General features: G+C 40.7%; 1 protein-coding gene across 14 annotated transcripts in view; it reads left to right on the plus strand.

Annotated features, from left to right (window-relative positions):
• Positions 1-13,455, plus strand: part of LOC129757385 (protein phosphatase 1 regulatory subunit 12A) — a 211,625-nt gene that overhangs the window by 120,964 nt on the left and 77,206 nt on the right. For 13 of the 14 annotated variants that reach the window (XR_008739677.1, XR_008739680.1, XR_008739678.1 and 10 more), the window contains 3 exons: positions 6,662-7,660; positions 7,925-8,108; positions 8,175-8,407. Coding sequence is in view for 1 of the 14 variants with exons in the window: in XM_055754594.1 (XP_055610569.1) it covers positions 6,662-7,660; positions 7,925-8,108; positions 8,175-8,407 (1,416 nt within the window). In the remaining 13 variants the exon portion in view is untranslated. The remainder of the gene's footprint in view (positions 1-6,661; positions 7,661-7,924; positions 8,109-8,174; positions 8,408-13,455) is intronic. The other variant, XR_008739689.1, reaches the window with a different exon arrangement.

The following is a 13,455-nucleotide window of genomic DNA, read 5'->3' on the forward strand; positions in this document are numbered from 1 at the left end:
AAATTTTAAAACAAAGGTAAAAGGTAAGTCAATATTACCAACTATAGAAATCGTCTATACGTCTGCGAATCTATATTTAAATATCCAAGGAAGGGGTTATGTCAGTGGGGGAAAGGTAAAAGATCAGGATCCATTTTAGTGAATGGTGCGATCGAGTTTTCCTACACCTCCTATGCTCCTGGATTTTTCATAAGGAAACTCCTATTTTATATTTGAGGCAGTAATGAGAAGTTTAATATTAAAGTAAAAAATGTATTAAAATTTTCCTTAAACTAACTTGTTTTCCTAAATTTTGTTCCCTGATACACTAATGTGTTTCCAAAAACGACCCTTTAGTGTAAAGATACTTCTTTAAATTTTCTAAGAATATTTATAAGCAGATATTAGGAATATTAAAATTTTATTGAGGGAATATTTATCCAACAATTGTCTGAAGAAAAAGGCTAAAATAATTAATTTTCTTTTAATTATAGAAAATAGCGCCTTTAAGTATGCGTTGTCATTAGCGTTGAGACAAAGTTACAGAATTTTCTTCTTCTGTCAGCTATAAATTGTGAAACAAACATGACCGAAACAGTCAATTGACTTTCTATCTTGGGGTATTGATTGATTTTTTACAAGGATTAGGGATTCCTGAATAAAATATCAAGTCTCCTTCAATAGGGGATCAGGTCTCCCCTAACTTCGCAGCAGACGAGAAACTGCTGGTTTTGTGCCCGGCATTTTTTCATGAATTCTACTACCAACGGTATGGGTATTTTGGTGCTATTTCTTTTGAAATACGCTGAGGCTCTCCGTGTGCTTACCTTTCGTTGTCGGTTTTTCCATTCGTATAGCCGTGATGTCTCCGTCGATAAATTCTGTAAAGGGAGTAAATTTAATTTTAAGCAGCCCTTAGGTGGCGCTTCTATCGTTCGTAAAGAATCTTACCATTCGGCCCGTAAAGCCCTTGTACCTTACCCTTGTAAACCCAAGGTTCCTGGATAAAGGCAAGGTCTAGGTTTTCGGAGACGAATCTTCTCAGTAGTGTACTCGAGGCTCCTAAAGCTTAGTTCTTTTAGAAATGGGACAGTTACGAATGCGTGTATCTCAAAAACCATTCGTTTGATCGAAATACTTTCTATGAAAAAAATGAAGGTAATGTTATGATATTTCATGAAAAAATTTCAAAAAAATTATTTATCGTTTTTTGTTAGAGAAATTTCTATTCTATTGTTTATATCTCCCATTGGCCGGCGCACACTTTTTTCAGTCATGGTCTTGATCAGTTTTTCCAACTTATACTTCGTCAAATCTATATTTTAGGTGGCTTCAACCTCTTTCTTCAATTTCTGATACTTTTCGGTCCAATACTTCTATTTTAAAAGAAACTTGAGGCATTTTAGTGGATAAAGTTGTTTCGAAATGAACAAATTTAATTATTTTTGACCACATTTTTGAACGTTTTTAATGGAATTTCTTCTGGCAAAATCTGACAATAACGAAGTAAAACCATCATAAGATTGAACTTGAAGTAAAATCGGTTAGTATAAATAGGTAGGTTGCGGATGGTACATACAAGATTACTCTTTTTAGGCTTTTAAAAACAGCGAAAACCAAAGTTTCGTTTTGAAAATTTTTGTTTTTTTTTCGCAGGAGCAGAATTTTGGCAAATCATTATAATTTTATACAAAATAACCAGCAAATACAGACTTTAATATACTCGGGATCTTGCAACGAGCAGACATGATATAGGATTCAAACGCTGGAATTTGTTTAAAATAGGGTATTTCGTAAGTTTAGTCGTTCATCAGAAATCATCTGTCCCATAGCCTCGGTACCGGCTATACAGCTTACGAGCTGTGGAACTAGCAAAAAGTGGTTGTTTGAGGTTGGGTTTCAATGAGTCATCACTAGGCAACAATTTCAGCTTATCGGAGAAAATTGTTTTGGACATTTCAGCGATCTACCCTTAGTTTTTCGCTCATTGATAATTAAAAATGCTGGTATGAGACTTGGCTTCCCTGATGACCCTCAACCGTAGTTGCCGATCATGTGCTTCACTCCAATGCTTGATTTGAACTTTGTGGAATTATTGACAGTGTTTGCATACTTATCCACCACAAAAACTCAGTAATTCTTTGAATAATCAACGGTTTTGTCAGCTAACAATTTGATAATGATGAATTTTAAAGGAAACTGTGCAAAATTATTTTTTTCTTTTTCTCTTGCATCGTACCTATCTCAAAAATGCGTAAATTTTAAATTTTTAAAAAAATAGGTCGAATAGTACTTTTTACAGGCAACAAAATGCTGTCAAAATTTTGAATATCCGATAACTAGTAAACGAGCTATTAGCAAATGAAAGTGTCCCATTTCTAAAAGAACTAAGCTTTATAGCATGATGAAGGTTCGCCTGAACACATTCTAGGGTACTCATTTTTGGGTTTTTTTACCCGTGGTGGTGTGGCAAAGCACTGGCTTTTGCCATTTGCACATGTTTGCTTTTCTCGTTTTGGTTTGCTCCATGTGCTAAGGTTTCTTGAAAGTTTTTGGTTAGCAGGTTTGTTGATGGTTGCTTTACCTTTAAAACTGTTTCTTCCACTCGGGCCTGGTTTAAGTTGATCTTTTTCCAAGCATAGGTCCATGTTCTACAACCTAGTCCCTTACTATGAGCAATCTGCAATAGATTGGCCCTGGTCCTTAGACTCTGGTCCTTTGAAATCGAAGTACTTCCTTTGCTTGTCGACTCTCCTTCTGTGGATTGGTCCTGGTCTGTCGCCGACTGGTCCCTTACAAGGCCCTGTTTAGACTGCCCGGATCCTTGAACAGCTTTATCGGTGGTGTTCTCTTCAACAGCTCTGCTTCCTGGATTTCTCTTGGTTATTTTCCAGATTTTACTGGAATCAAATCCATAGAATTTGACAAAGTTCCTCTTCTCCAATTCTTTCATCGAGGTTTCGTCTACGGTGAAAGCTACTACGAGAGCTTCGTTTTTTGGTGGATATTATAGAATCTCCAGCTTTCAGTACTAATATCATCGTTTTGGCTTTCAACTGTAGCCTGAATCGTACGGATATCGTCCTCGGCAGCTCCTGGTAGGTGAGCCTTCAGGATCTTGGGGTTTGATTATATCTCCAACGGCGACTAGTTCAGCTCCTATCCATGGTTTGTTTGATGGTGTACTTGCTTAAGCCAGTCCGATGTAGCCTATTCAAGACACGTCACAACCATGAAACCAGACTTGTACGAACATTAAGCGAACTTCGGTTTAAGTTTCTCCTGTCTTTGACCGAGAACAGCCCGTGGGAGGTAATCTTTAAATAATATGCCTACCCTCACAGAACCAGCACCCTCACTATAGGAGGGCCTTTTCTTGTACTTGCCTTTAATTTTCTCGTTTTGGTCTCATTGTGAGTGTGGCCTGGGGCCCGAACATTCGGCCAAAGACCGATAGGCCGAAAGATGTTAGGCCGAATGGGTCAACAGGCCGAAGGTCGGCCGAATGGGACAATAGGCCGAATGGGACATTTGGCCGAAGGTTATTTGGCAGAATATTATTGGGCCGAATGGATGCTAGGCCGAATGGTCGTCAGGCCGAATGGATGCTAGGCCGAATGGTCACTAAGCAGAATAGTCATTAGGTAGAATGGTTGTCAGGCCGAATGGTCGTTTTCCGAATGGATGCTAGGCCGAATGGTCGTCAGGCTAAATAGTCGTAAGGGCGAATGGATGTTAAGCCGAATGGTCGTAAGGCCGAATGGATGCTAGGCCGAATGATCGGCAAGCAAAATGGTCGTAAGGGCAAATGAATGCTAGGCCGAATGGTTCTTAGGCCGAATGGTCGTTAGGCTGAATGGATGAAGGCCGAATGGTTGTAAGACCGAATGGATGCTAGGTGGATGCTAGGCCGAATGGTCGTCAGGTTAAATGGTCGTAAGGCCGGATGGTCGTCACGCCGAATGGTTGTAAGGCCGAATGGATGCTAGGCCGAATGGTCGTTGGGTAGAATGGTTGTCAGGCCGAAAGGTCGTAATGCCGAATGGAATGGATATAAGGCCGAATTCGACCATTCGTCTTCTCGAACATTCGGTCTATCGTTCAATCGGCCTTACAACCATTCGGCGTGACGACCATCCGGCCTTACGACCATTTAGCCTGACGACCATTCGGCCTAGCATCCATTCGGCCTTGCAACCATTCGGCGTGACGACCATTCGGGCTTACGTCCATTCAGCCTAACGACCATTCGGCCTAAGAACCATTCGGCCTAAGAACTATTCGGCCTAGGATCCATTCGCCCTTACGACCATTTTGCCTGACAACCATTCGGCCTGATGACATTTCGGCCTGATGACCAGATGAGAAGAGAGCGCAAGATTTTTCTCTCATAGCCTTCAAATCGTTGCCAGCGACAATATTTTCCGGTTCTCTCATTGGTCAATATAACTCAGTTACCATCTGATGCCTTCTGGATGCATTGCTGAGTTGCAGAGAGAACATGACGATAATTTTCTCGCTTGAAGTCCACGCGGAAACAAAATCATTTTAAAATTTACAAACATGACGGTTTTTCTATCATATCCGATTTAAACTGACTTCAGACGACATTTTATACGATCTTTTCTCTTTGGAGTTGGAATTGCGATTCGTTACACCATTGTAAACGACTTAAGTTATCATTTCTGATACTTTTTTTTTTTTTTTTGTTTCGATTATAGTCGTTTTACCATCTTTATGGCATTCGCGACTTAAAATTTCTGATATGATTTCAGCCTTTGTTTAACAATTTTTGACACCATTCAAATTTGAAAGACGTCAGCTGTACAAGAGTAGCTTGAAAGGGTCTTTTTAGCCATAACAAATTATCTGTTGGTTGATTATTGATCAATCAATGCATAGTTGCCAATAGATCGATATTTTCCATAGCGAATATATCGAAAATTGTTTTCATCTTCTGATTACTCGGAACTTCTCATTTTGCTTAATAAAATTATCCGAGAAATGAACCTGAATGTTCTGGAAGCATCTCAATTTCTTTACATACATTAAATTGACCTTGATTGAGAAATATTTCGGTTGTTTAAGAACGACTCTTTTCTAATGCTCAGCAGAGTTCATGGTTGGTTCTGCGTTTTGTGGCATGGGACCAAGAAGTCGTAGGTTCGAAGTTCGAGACAAGGTAAAATGAAGAAAAAACAACACGAAAGGGGAAAAGTAGCTGGCAAACATCGGACAGAAATCGGTCATCATTCTTTTTGTTTTGTTTTTTTTTTTTTGATGATGTCATCATCGCTGATTGATTTCTTCAAATTCAGATATTTAAAGGCTGAATAGCAGTTTCTCCGAGAATTTTGGTAGCTTTCTTTCAGCCTGATAGCTGATTAAAATTATAAAGAGATAATTTTTCAACGGTTGTTCAGCTAATTAGTGGGATACCATAGATGAAATCTATAATTTCCGTTACATTTTTATGGCTTGAAGATTAAAAGCTCCATTTGAATCAGATTTTGAGTAAAATTATTAACTGATAAATAAATGGTCCACCACATTTGTTGATTCCAAGGATGTTTCAATTAGTATTCGATCTCTAGATTAAAGAAGATTTGCTCTTCAAGTTTTCTTTAAGTTACTATAGTAGTACTATAGTACACCAACAGATGCTCAATTGGCAAAGTACTTGACTCCTGAGCCGATGTTTATGAGTTCGAGCCCATCGAACGCCAACTGCTTCGTTGATATAAAGTCGCGAATGACGCAAAAATGTTAAAACGACTATCATCAAATCAAAACAATCGTACACCAAATACGACATCCCAACTTAGTGTAAAGATTGGCGTTAACCTATGCTCAAAAATTTCATTAAAAAACAGGTAGATATACGAACACGATTTTAACAGCTAGGGAGAATGATATCCAATAAATCGTCTAAGAATCGTGTGTGAATTTGTATTTGGTCAAAAAGTCAATCCTGGATCATCCCAGCAGAATTACTACGAAAATAAACGTCAACTTCTCCAACAAGCTCAGATAGATCAGTTGGTAGAACACCCAGCTACTAGAATGAGATAGAGATGTGGCGACATGAATTTGATTCCCATTTTCTGTCACCACTTTCCTTTGTCTACGCTCAAATGTCTTTAAGCAGTGCTGATGAATTGTTTTGCTCGAGATGAAGCCTACATCACTTTCGATTCTGATAATAGCATATTTTTGGAGTAATGCGCTTACGTGCAGAATTATTTGTATAAAATTAGGTATAAGAAAATAAACGTATTGCATTAGAGTTAAGGTTTAGCAGTAGTAACATGCATTTATTCAAGAGCAAACAGACCCCTCTGGTCGTTTTCAATAGGGACACAAGGCTAGTCAGGTGACCTTGACCTACTTTTGAGGTCAGTGCCTTGGCACAACAAAGTATCAGCCGTATGACGAATGTGTTTTCAGTTGTGGATAAAGAGCTCTATAGTATTTCTATGCATCTGCCGTCTATTCATTGTCCGCGTGCGCTCTCAGAAGATCATCCTTCACTCTCACGTGTTTCTCAAAGTGCACTCACCTATCCCCTTAAATATTTCGCGATACACTGCGCCAAAACTAATAATTTTAAACAAAGCTTCAATCGTACAAGAACGTTTCCTAAACCAAAAAACCCATCTACTCCATTCATTCACACCAACAGAGCGAATTGCCTGCATCAATCGGCAACACCACAACACCAGCATCCTCCTTAACCTCAACCACAACCACCACCACTACTCCTCCAATAAACGATCGCGTTCCTTCGGTTGTGGACGTCGGAGGAGAAAGCTCAGAGGTAAGCGGCAGTGGCAGCAGCAGCAGCAGCAAAGTTCCTTCTAATTCTGGCGAGGGCGGCGAACAGGTATCGGCCAGCTTCACCATCACAGCACCGACCACTTCCGGCACCGGAAAGAGCCTCCTTCGAGGGGGTGATGCGGGTGGCGGTGGCGGTGGAGGAGGGGGAGGCGACTACGAAGAACCCCCGGAAGCGGATGCCGCCAGCAAGATCAATGTGACCTACACGATCAGCACCGGCCCTAGGCTAGCTGGTACCGGTAGCAGTAGTATTAGTAGTAGTAATCTTAACAACAGTGAACCAACGAAAGCCAAAGATAAGGGCAAGGAAGATGTGGCCGCAACGAGTAACAACAACAACAACCCTATCAATAGTAACAACAACAATTCGAAACAAATCAAGACTGAGCCGGATGAGTCGACGCTAAAAGCACCCAAGTCTTCGACAACTACCGGTAGCAAAGATTCATCATCATCCTCAGTGCAGCCGGTCGCTTCGATCCGGACAACGACCGCTACGGCAGCGACAGCCATCACCGGAAAACGATCCCTCTTCGACATCGACAATGCCAACTCCCTAACGCTGGCGGAGAAACTCAGGCAGGAGGCCAACAAGTACGCCGAAAGCGATAAGGAAAACTTTGTGGTCAGTTCAAAACCTTCAGCTACCGCCAATTCTTCCTCCTCGAACGTAACGCCGGCGGCAGCCGGTGAAGGTATTGTATCTGCACCGAGCACCGGAAGCATTAGCAGCTCTCGAAAGGACTCTGCAACTTCACAACCTGGCAGCACTTCCAATACGTCTTCGTCGTCGGTAGCCGAACGAAGGCCTTCGTGGCGTCTTAAGGTTGATGCTGGTTCAAAGGTAAGCTCAAAATTTTTGATCATGCATGCATTTGTGGTGACATTTTGGACCAAGGTATTTTCTGGAAAGACATCTAAATTAATCTAGATAAACTAACAAGGTAAACATTCGGATAGGCCTTGAAAATGTTTAAACCCACACCAATCTAGGTCAATGTGAAAGTCGCGCTACTTGATCCTGATTTATAGGTACATTTGACTGGGTACTCAGATATACAAAAAAAATTGGCTTTTTAAATAATTACTATTTTATTCCCATTTACAGTTCAAGCTGGAGGATGCATCGGCACCCGCTAGCAGTACTTCCGTATCATCAGTCAACAACACTGCCGCAACCACTACCACCAGCAGCAGCCAAGAGCCCGCCTCGAATAATCGCCAGCCTGAACTAACCTCGGTATCTTCGTTACTGCAGCGAAGGCAGAACGGTGATAGTACTTCCGTTAGCGGTAAGCTACCCTTGCTTCAAAACTCAACAAAAGGTCAACAAACTAATTCTAATCTCTCCCAAACAGCCCGCCCGGTATCGGCACCGGAAGTCGGCGATGCCAGCTTGCACCTGAGGAGGCAAGCACAGAAGGTTGCCGGCATCACCAGCACCACCACCCAGGAGGAGAACAAAGAGAACGACAAGGAGAACAACGAAAACCGTACCACCGGTAGCAGTGCCCAGGCTACGCAGGCCGTGATCCAGAGAAGGAGACGCCCGAAGCGGCGTTCGACCGGAGTGGTGCACGTCGACATGGAGGTGAGTTTTTGTTAAGATATTTATAGTAAACTCCCAACTTCGTTTGGGTCATGTTAGGTACATTTTTGTGCTTTGCGAGATGCACTTACCGTTCAAAGGTTGAGCTATTATATATTGTACATTTAAATGAAATTTTTAGAATCGTCGCTGGTGAATTGGTTACAAAATACAGACTTCCGACAGTCTAGTATTGCTTTTCTTTGTCGGAAGTCCGGACTTCTAAAGAAAAATTTAGTGCTGGTGCGTTAATAATACTTCTTTGATTCCGAAGAAGAACTCATTGTACGCTAAAAGGGGAGTTTTTTGCCGGGTTAAAGTAGTCTAACCGGCAAAGAAAGTCGCTCTAACGAGAAGATAAATTGGCTCATGGTATACCTGCGGATTCCCGATGCAGTCTACATACACTGAATCAAATGACTCTTCTCTATTTACACCAATATTATGCATCGACTATAATCTCATCAAGGTTCAAAATAACTTTTCTTGATGTTAACATTATTTAGTTAAAAACCTTTTTATTGATTCAGACCTGTAGATAAACATATTAGAAAATATCACTCAATCACTTCTTAACTACTCTCTTCAGCAAGATCTGAATCGTGAGAATATCTTCGCAATATAAGCCTTTGAAATTGAAGCCCACATCTCCGAGATATCCTCCAGACCTACAGACAATCGACACTTGGGTGAGAAGATTCAAGCCTTTGCTTAAACATACGCCCATACTTAATAGTCAAGGGGGTTCAAATCCAGGCTGCTAAGAGGTCAAAGATCCTTCGGCAAAATTTTCATATTCTCCTCCAGTCAGGTTTGGTTCTGTTTCGAGGTATTGCACGGGCTCCATCTTATTGAAAAACAACACCCTTGGGTTTACTGATTTTTGCACGAATCTACGGAAGCCTTTGAGACTTCAAAATGTCCATGTTGACTTCAGTATTATAACATTCTCTGGAACATCCTTATGCTTAAGGAGTGAAATAATCCGATCCGTCCGTGAATTGAACACCGGATCAATCGAAAAACGGTTATCGTCTAAAAACACCACAATCAACTGCTTCTTCTTCAATTTTAACGGAAATCGCTTCGAGCGCTCAACTTGCAGCGCTGCTCTAATTCGTTTTGTTATCAAATGGCGCTTTGGTCTTGCCTTCGATGACTCGTTCAAGTCATCTTTGCACAATATTCGCTCCCTAGCCATCCTCCGGTTTTGTCTTACTGTTATCCGCTTCATTTCCGACTTGATCGATTTTACCACTTTTACAGTGCATGAAGGTCATGGTCTTCCGCTACCCGGCTTCCGTAAACATGGTCCATCAAGGAGAGAACGTTTCACGTGGTAATCATGGGCTACAACAGCCGCCGCAATTTACTTGAGCGATTTTTGGCCGAAAAGCCAAAAATGTTCCAACTAGTCCAACTGGTCGCTATCTCTTTTTCATACATCCTGCCGATATTTACATCAATTGACAGATGAAGGTAAGAGCGTATATACCCACAAAAAATACTCAAAAATTTTCAAAAACTGTTGAAAATTTTCGCATTATTTTATAGGTCATACTGTAGTGGTTCTACTCAGGGAATCCCCAACGATAAAGTTTTCGTGCCTCGTCAGCGGTGTAGATCAACTCGGCAGTCGATCTTTACTAATCTTTTTAGTTTCGATTGTGGAATCGGTGATACTTTTTCTTTTCAACGATGGACTCATTGCTAACCTAGTGAAGGGGTCCCCTCAAATCCTCTGTCGACAATTGTGCTTAGACAATTGAACACCCTATGGTCCCACCGCAAATTGGTAGGAAACGTGCCTGATGCGGTGGTGAAGCTTACTCAAGCATACGTGTTCATACTGCATCAAATCGAAGTCTACTTCGTTGTGTGTTATCCCCATCCAAATCTCGACGTTCGAGATCAGACTATGAGTTTATCTTCCTCTCAAAGCTGTCCTACAGCTGCTGATAGTAGACTCAAGAAACCTTTTAAGCCTTTTCAGCACGTTAGACGTGTTTTTGTTGCCGTGGAAATATACGTATCTCAAATTCGTAACGGACGAAAAGATCGCCGAAATGTTCGACATGATTCGCGTTAGAGCGGCCGTAACTATCGTCGCTTATACTAAACGTGGCTGTTGAAGATAAGCCGGTCTTCGATTTTCACACCAGGTTACTTGAACGCGCGTTTAGACGCATCCAATTTCTCACTGCTTCTGGTGGCTTACAGTTCTTCAATTCATCTAGGACTACTTTTTTCACTTTCATGTCACTTACGGAATGCCGTCTGGTCCCGCAACCTGTTCGATTTCAGAGATGTAACGATGTCGTAAAGCTCTACCGCCGATATCTGCTTCTTCGTGTCATATGGAACTGGTGGCCAGTTGATAATGCTGTGCTATAGCAACTCTGTCAGTTTATTTGGGTACATTTTAGGCGTTGTCAGGAGAGTTTCCTGCACGTGTATACTCACTCGGTTTGATTGCCCTGTACAAGGCACACCTCGCGCTTGTGAAGGGTTGGCAGTTGACACGTAGATTTGCAATTTCACCTGTCCACCAGTGAACACCCGTTCAGTGTTTCTACGCTGCCGGTCTGCGTCTTCGATCCCGCAATGTAGCAAAGTGATTTTTATCTACGAAGGACTCGCTAACCATCTTATCCCTCGATCAACTTGGTATACATCTATGAGAGATTCACGTCCAACTACATACATATATGGGAGGGTAGGCACTGGTATTACCTACGTTCAGCTTTGTCGGGGCATTTAGTAAAATTGGATCTCTGAGGTTAGAAAGTCAGCGAACTCACCATTTTCCGTGTGGTTTTCGACCATAGTGCTAAACTTCTCTAGGGTCTACCTTGGTGGATAATAGCAGCTACAGAAATGGCACTGTTTATCATTGTCGATTACAAACACTATCTTTTGTATCGAGACCCTAGCTACTCATATATTATGTTAATGGCATTACGCTATGCTGTTAAAATAAGGTAATCAATACTATCCAACGGCTCAATGCGGGTCGCTGCAGTCACATTGACATTTCTTCCGAATGGATTTTACACTTTTCGCTCAGTGCAGTCAACCCGAGGCTGCTAACTCTTCCTTCTCGCAATTATACTTAGCCACTCTATCTTTGAAGGTATCACTCGGAGTTGACAAGCTACATTTCAACTAGACGACCATCTTATTAGAGCCTCCGCATTCTCGTGGCTTAATCACCAAGTTCGTTAACCTAATTTCATTCTGCAGCTAAAGGTAGACGCTCTTCATTTAAATTGGGTATGATCGTTTTCCCTCTGTTCCTAAATCGGTTAGCGTTAGAGCGTGGTACGGCATTTGGTTTGTTCACGCTTGTATGAATGTTGTACTAACTTTTGACAAGCTTCGATGGTCCGTTACCCCAGACATGGCCTTCACTAGTTCATTTGAAGCTGACAGTTTGCTATCCTTTTGGTAAACTTAGCACATGGTTTTATTGGACAATTACGAGGCTGAGATCCAGATTATCCTAAAAAGTACACTGGATAGGACACCGACTACCCGTCTAAGGATAGTCAATCCTATGACGGTCATCCAATCTTACCCAAATATTTCCCCAGATAGTCACCTCTTAGACCACTCCTGGAGGTTTCACGTAGACTTCACTCCCCTTAACTAGGCAGTGATGGAGATCGGCTATTGCATTTCCAAAAGTTCCTACGAAACCACATCTGCTAAACTTGAAGACAAGTTTCTTCTCTGGATCACGATGAGATGAAACTACCTAAGAGTGCCATTATTTAGACGTTGTTCGCGGTATATCCCTCCATGACTTTACTCGAATTGATACATGGGTGCGATCTTGAGGTAAAAGTGTTCTGTAGCTATATTATCCAATCGACCGGTACAGAGTTGTTTTTGTCAATTTTTTACGCTCACTTGCAGAGCGTGTACAGAGGAGACGGGACAATTAACCTCAAAAATTCTCGGTACAAAAAACGTGTAGCCGGTCGACAAACACGGTCGTTTTCGAGGTTGATTTTACCTAAACTAAAAAAGTGTTGGTGAAACAACTTGCATAATATCACGAACACTACCAGCAGCAAATGAGACTGTTGGAAAAAAAGTTAGTGTATGACCTTAAACCGAAAATCACTTTAAGTCTACAGCAAGTGAAATTTTCGAAATTTTATTTTTCCATACTATTTGAGTTATTGAAATAAGGAATATATGTACCTGCATCAGTCGTCTATGCTGTTTAAATATGTTTTTTTAATCAAGAATGATCCATTTAAATCTTAGACCAGAGTCCGAATAGTCATAACTCATAACAAAAAGGTTGTAAATCAGTTATTAATTGACTTAGTGCCTGAGAAAGCTGAAGTCAGAAGCTATATGTTGCACATATGGAATTTTTTTTCAATTTCTTATGATCATGGCCACAAAAAGTGTAAAAAAATGGTGTAAAAACCGTACTTTTTAATGAATCATCCGCCAGATCATAGTTTTGTGAAGCATTGCACTGCCAATATAATTACATCACTTGAGTTTTATCGCTTAAATCTTGCGTCGACATACTCAAAATCTAGTATAGAGCCGAATTTAGGTGTAAGAAAAGTCTCATTAAATGCAGATTAATGAAAAGTTTGAAAAACAGCTACTTTGAATAGTCGTCAAAAATTTTGTGTTTCGTGTTTTACAAATCTAAAGATGCCTAAATGTCAAAAATTACGTCAACTTTCCAATTCACTTTTCGAAAATTTTCAACTGTGACAAGAACGACTTTGGCGGATGATTCCTTAAAAAGTACGGTATTTAAACCACTTTTTTTGGCCATGATCTTAAAAAATTTAAAAAAATGTTTTCATATGTTGAACATACATATAGCTTTTAACTTCAGGTTTCTCAGGCACTAAGTATTTTTTTTCGAGCACTAACTGACTTACGACCTTTTTCCCGAAGCAAGTTTTTTCGGAATTTTATCTTAGACTTTTAATAACTTTTAAATAAATGATTGTAGCTGAATATTGTCTGGATATCATATTTTAATCACGTTACAAGCTTTTCAAAATTATAAA

The sequence above is a fragment of the Uranotaenia lowii genome, chromosome 3, assembly GCF_029784155.1.
Source record: "Uranotaenia lowii strain MFRU-FL chromosome 3, ASM2978415v1, whole genome shotgun sequence".
Taxonomy (NCBI): Eukaryota; Metazoa; Arthropoda; class Insecta; order Diptera; family Culicidae; genus Uranotaenia; species Uranotaenia lowii.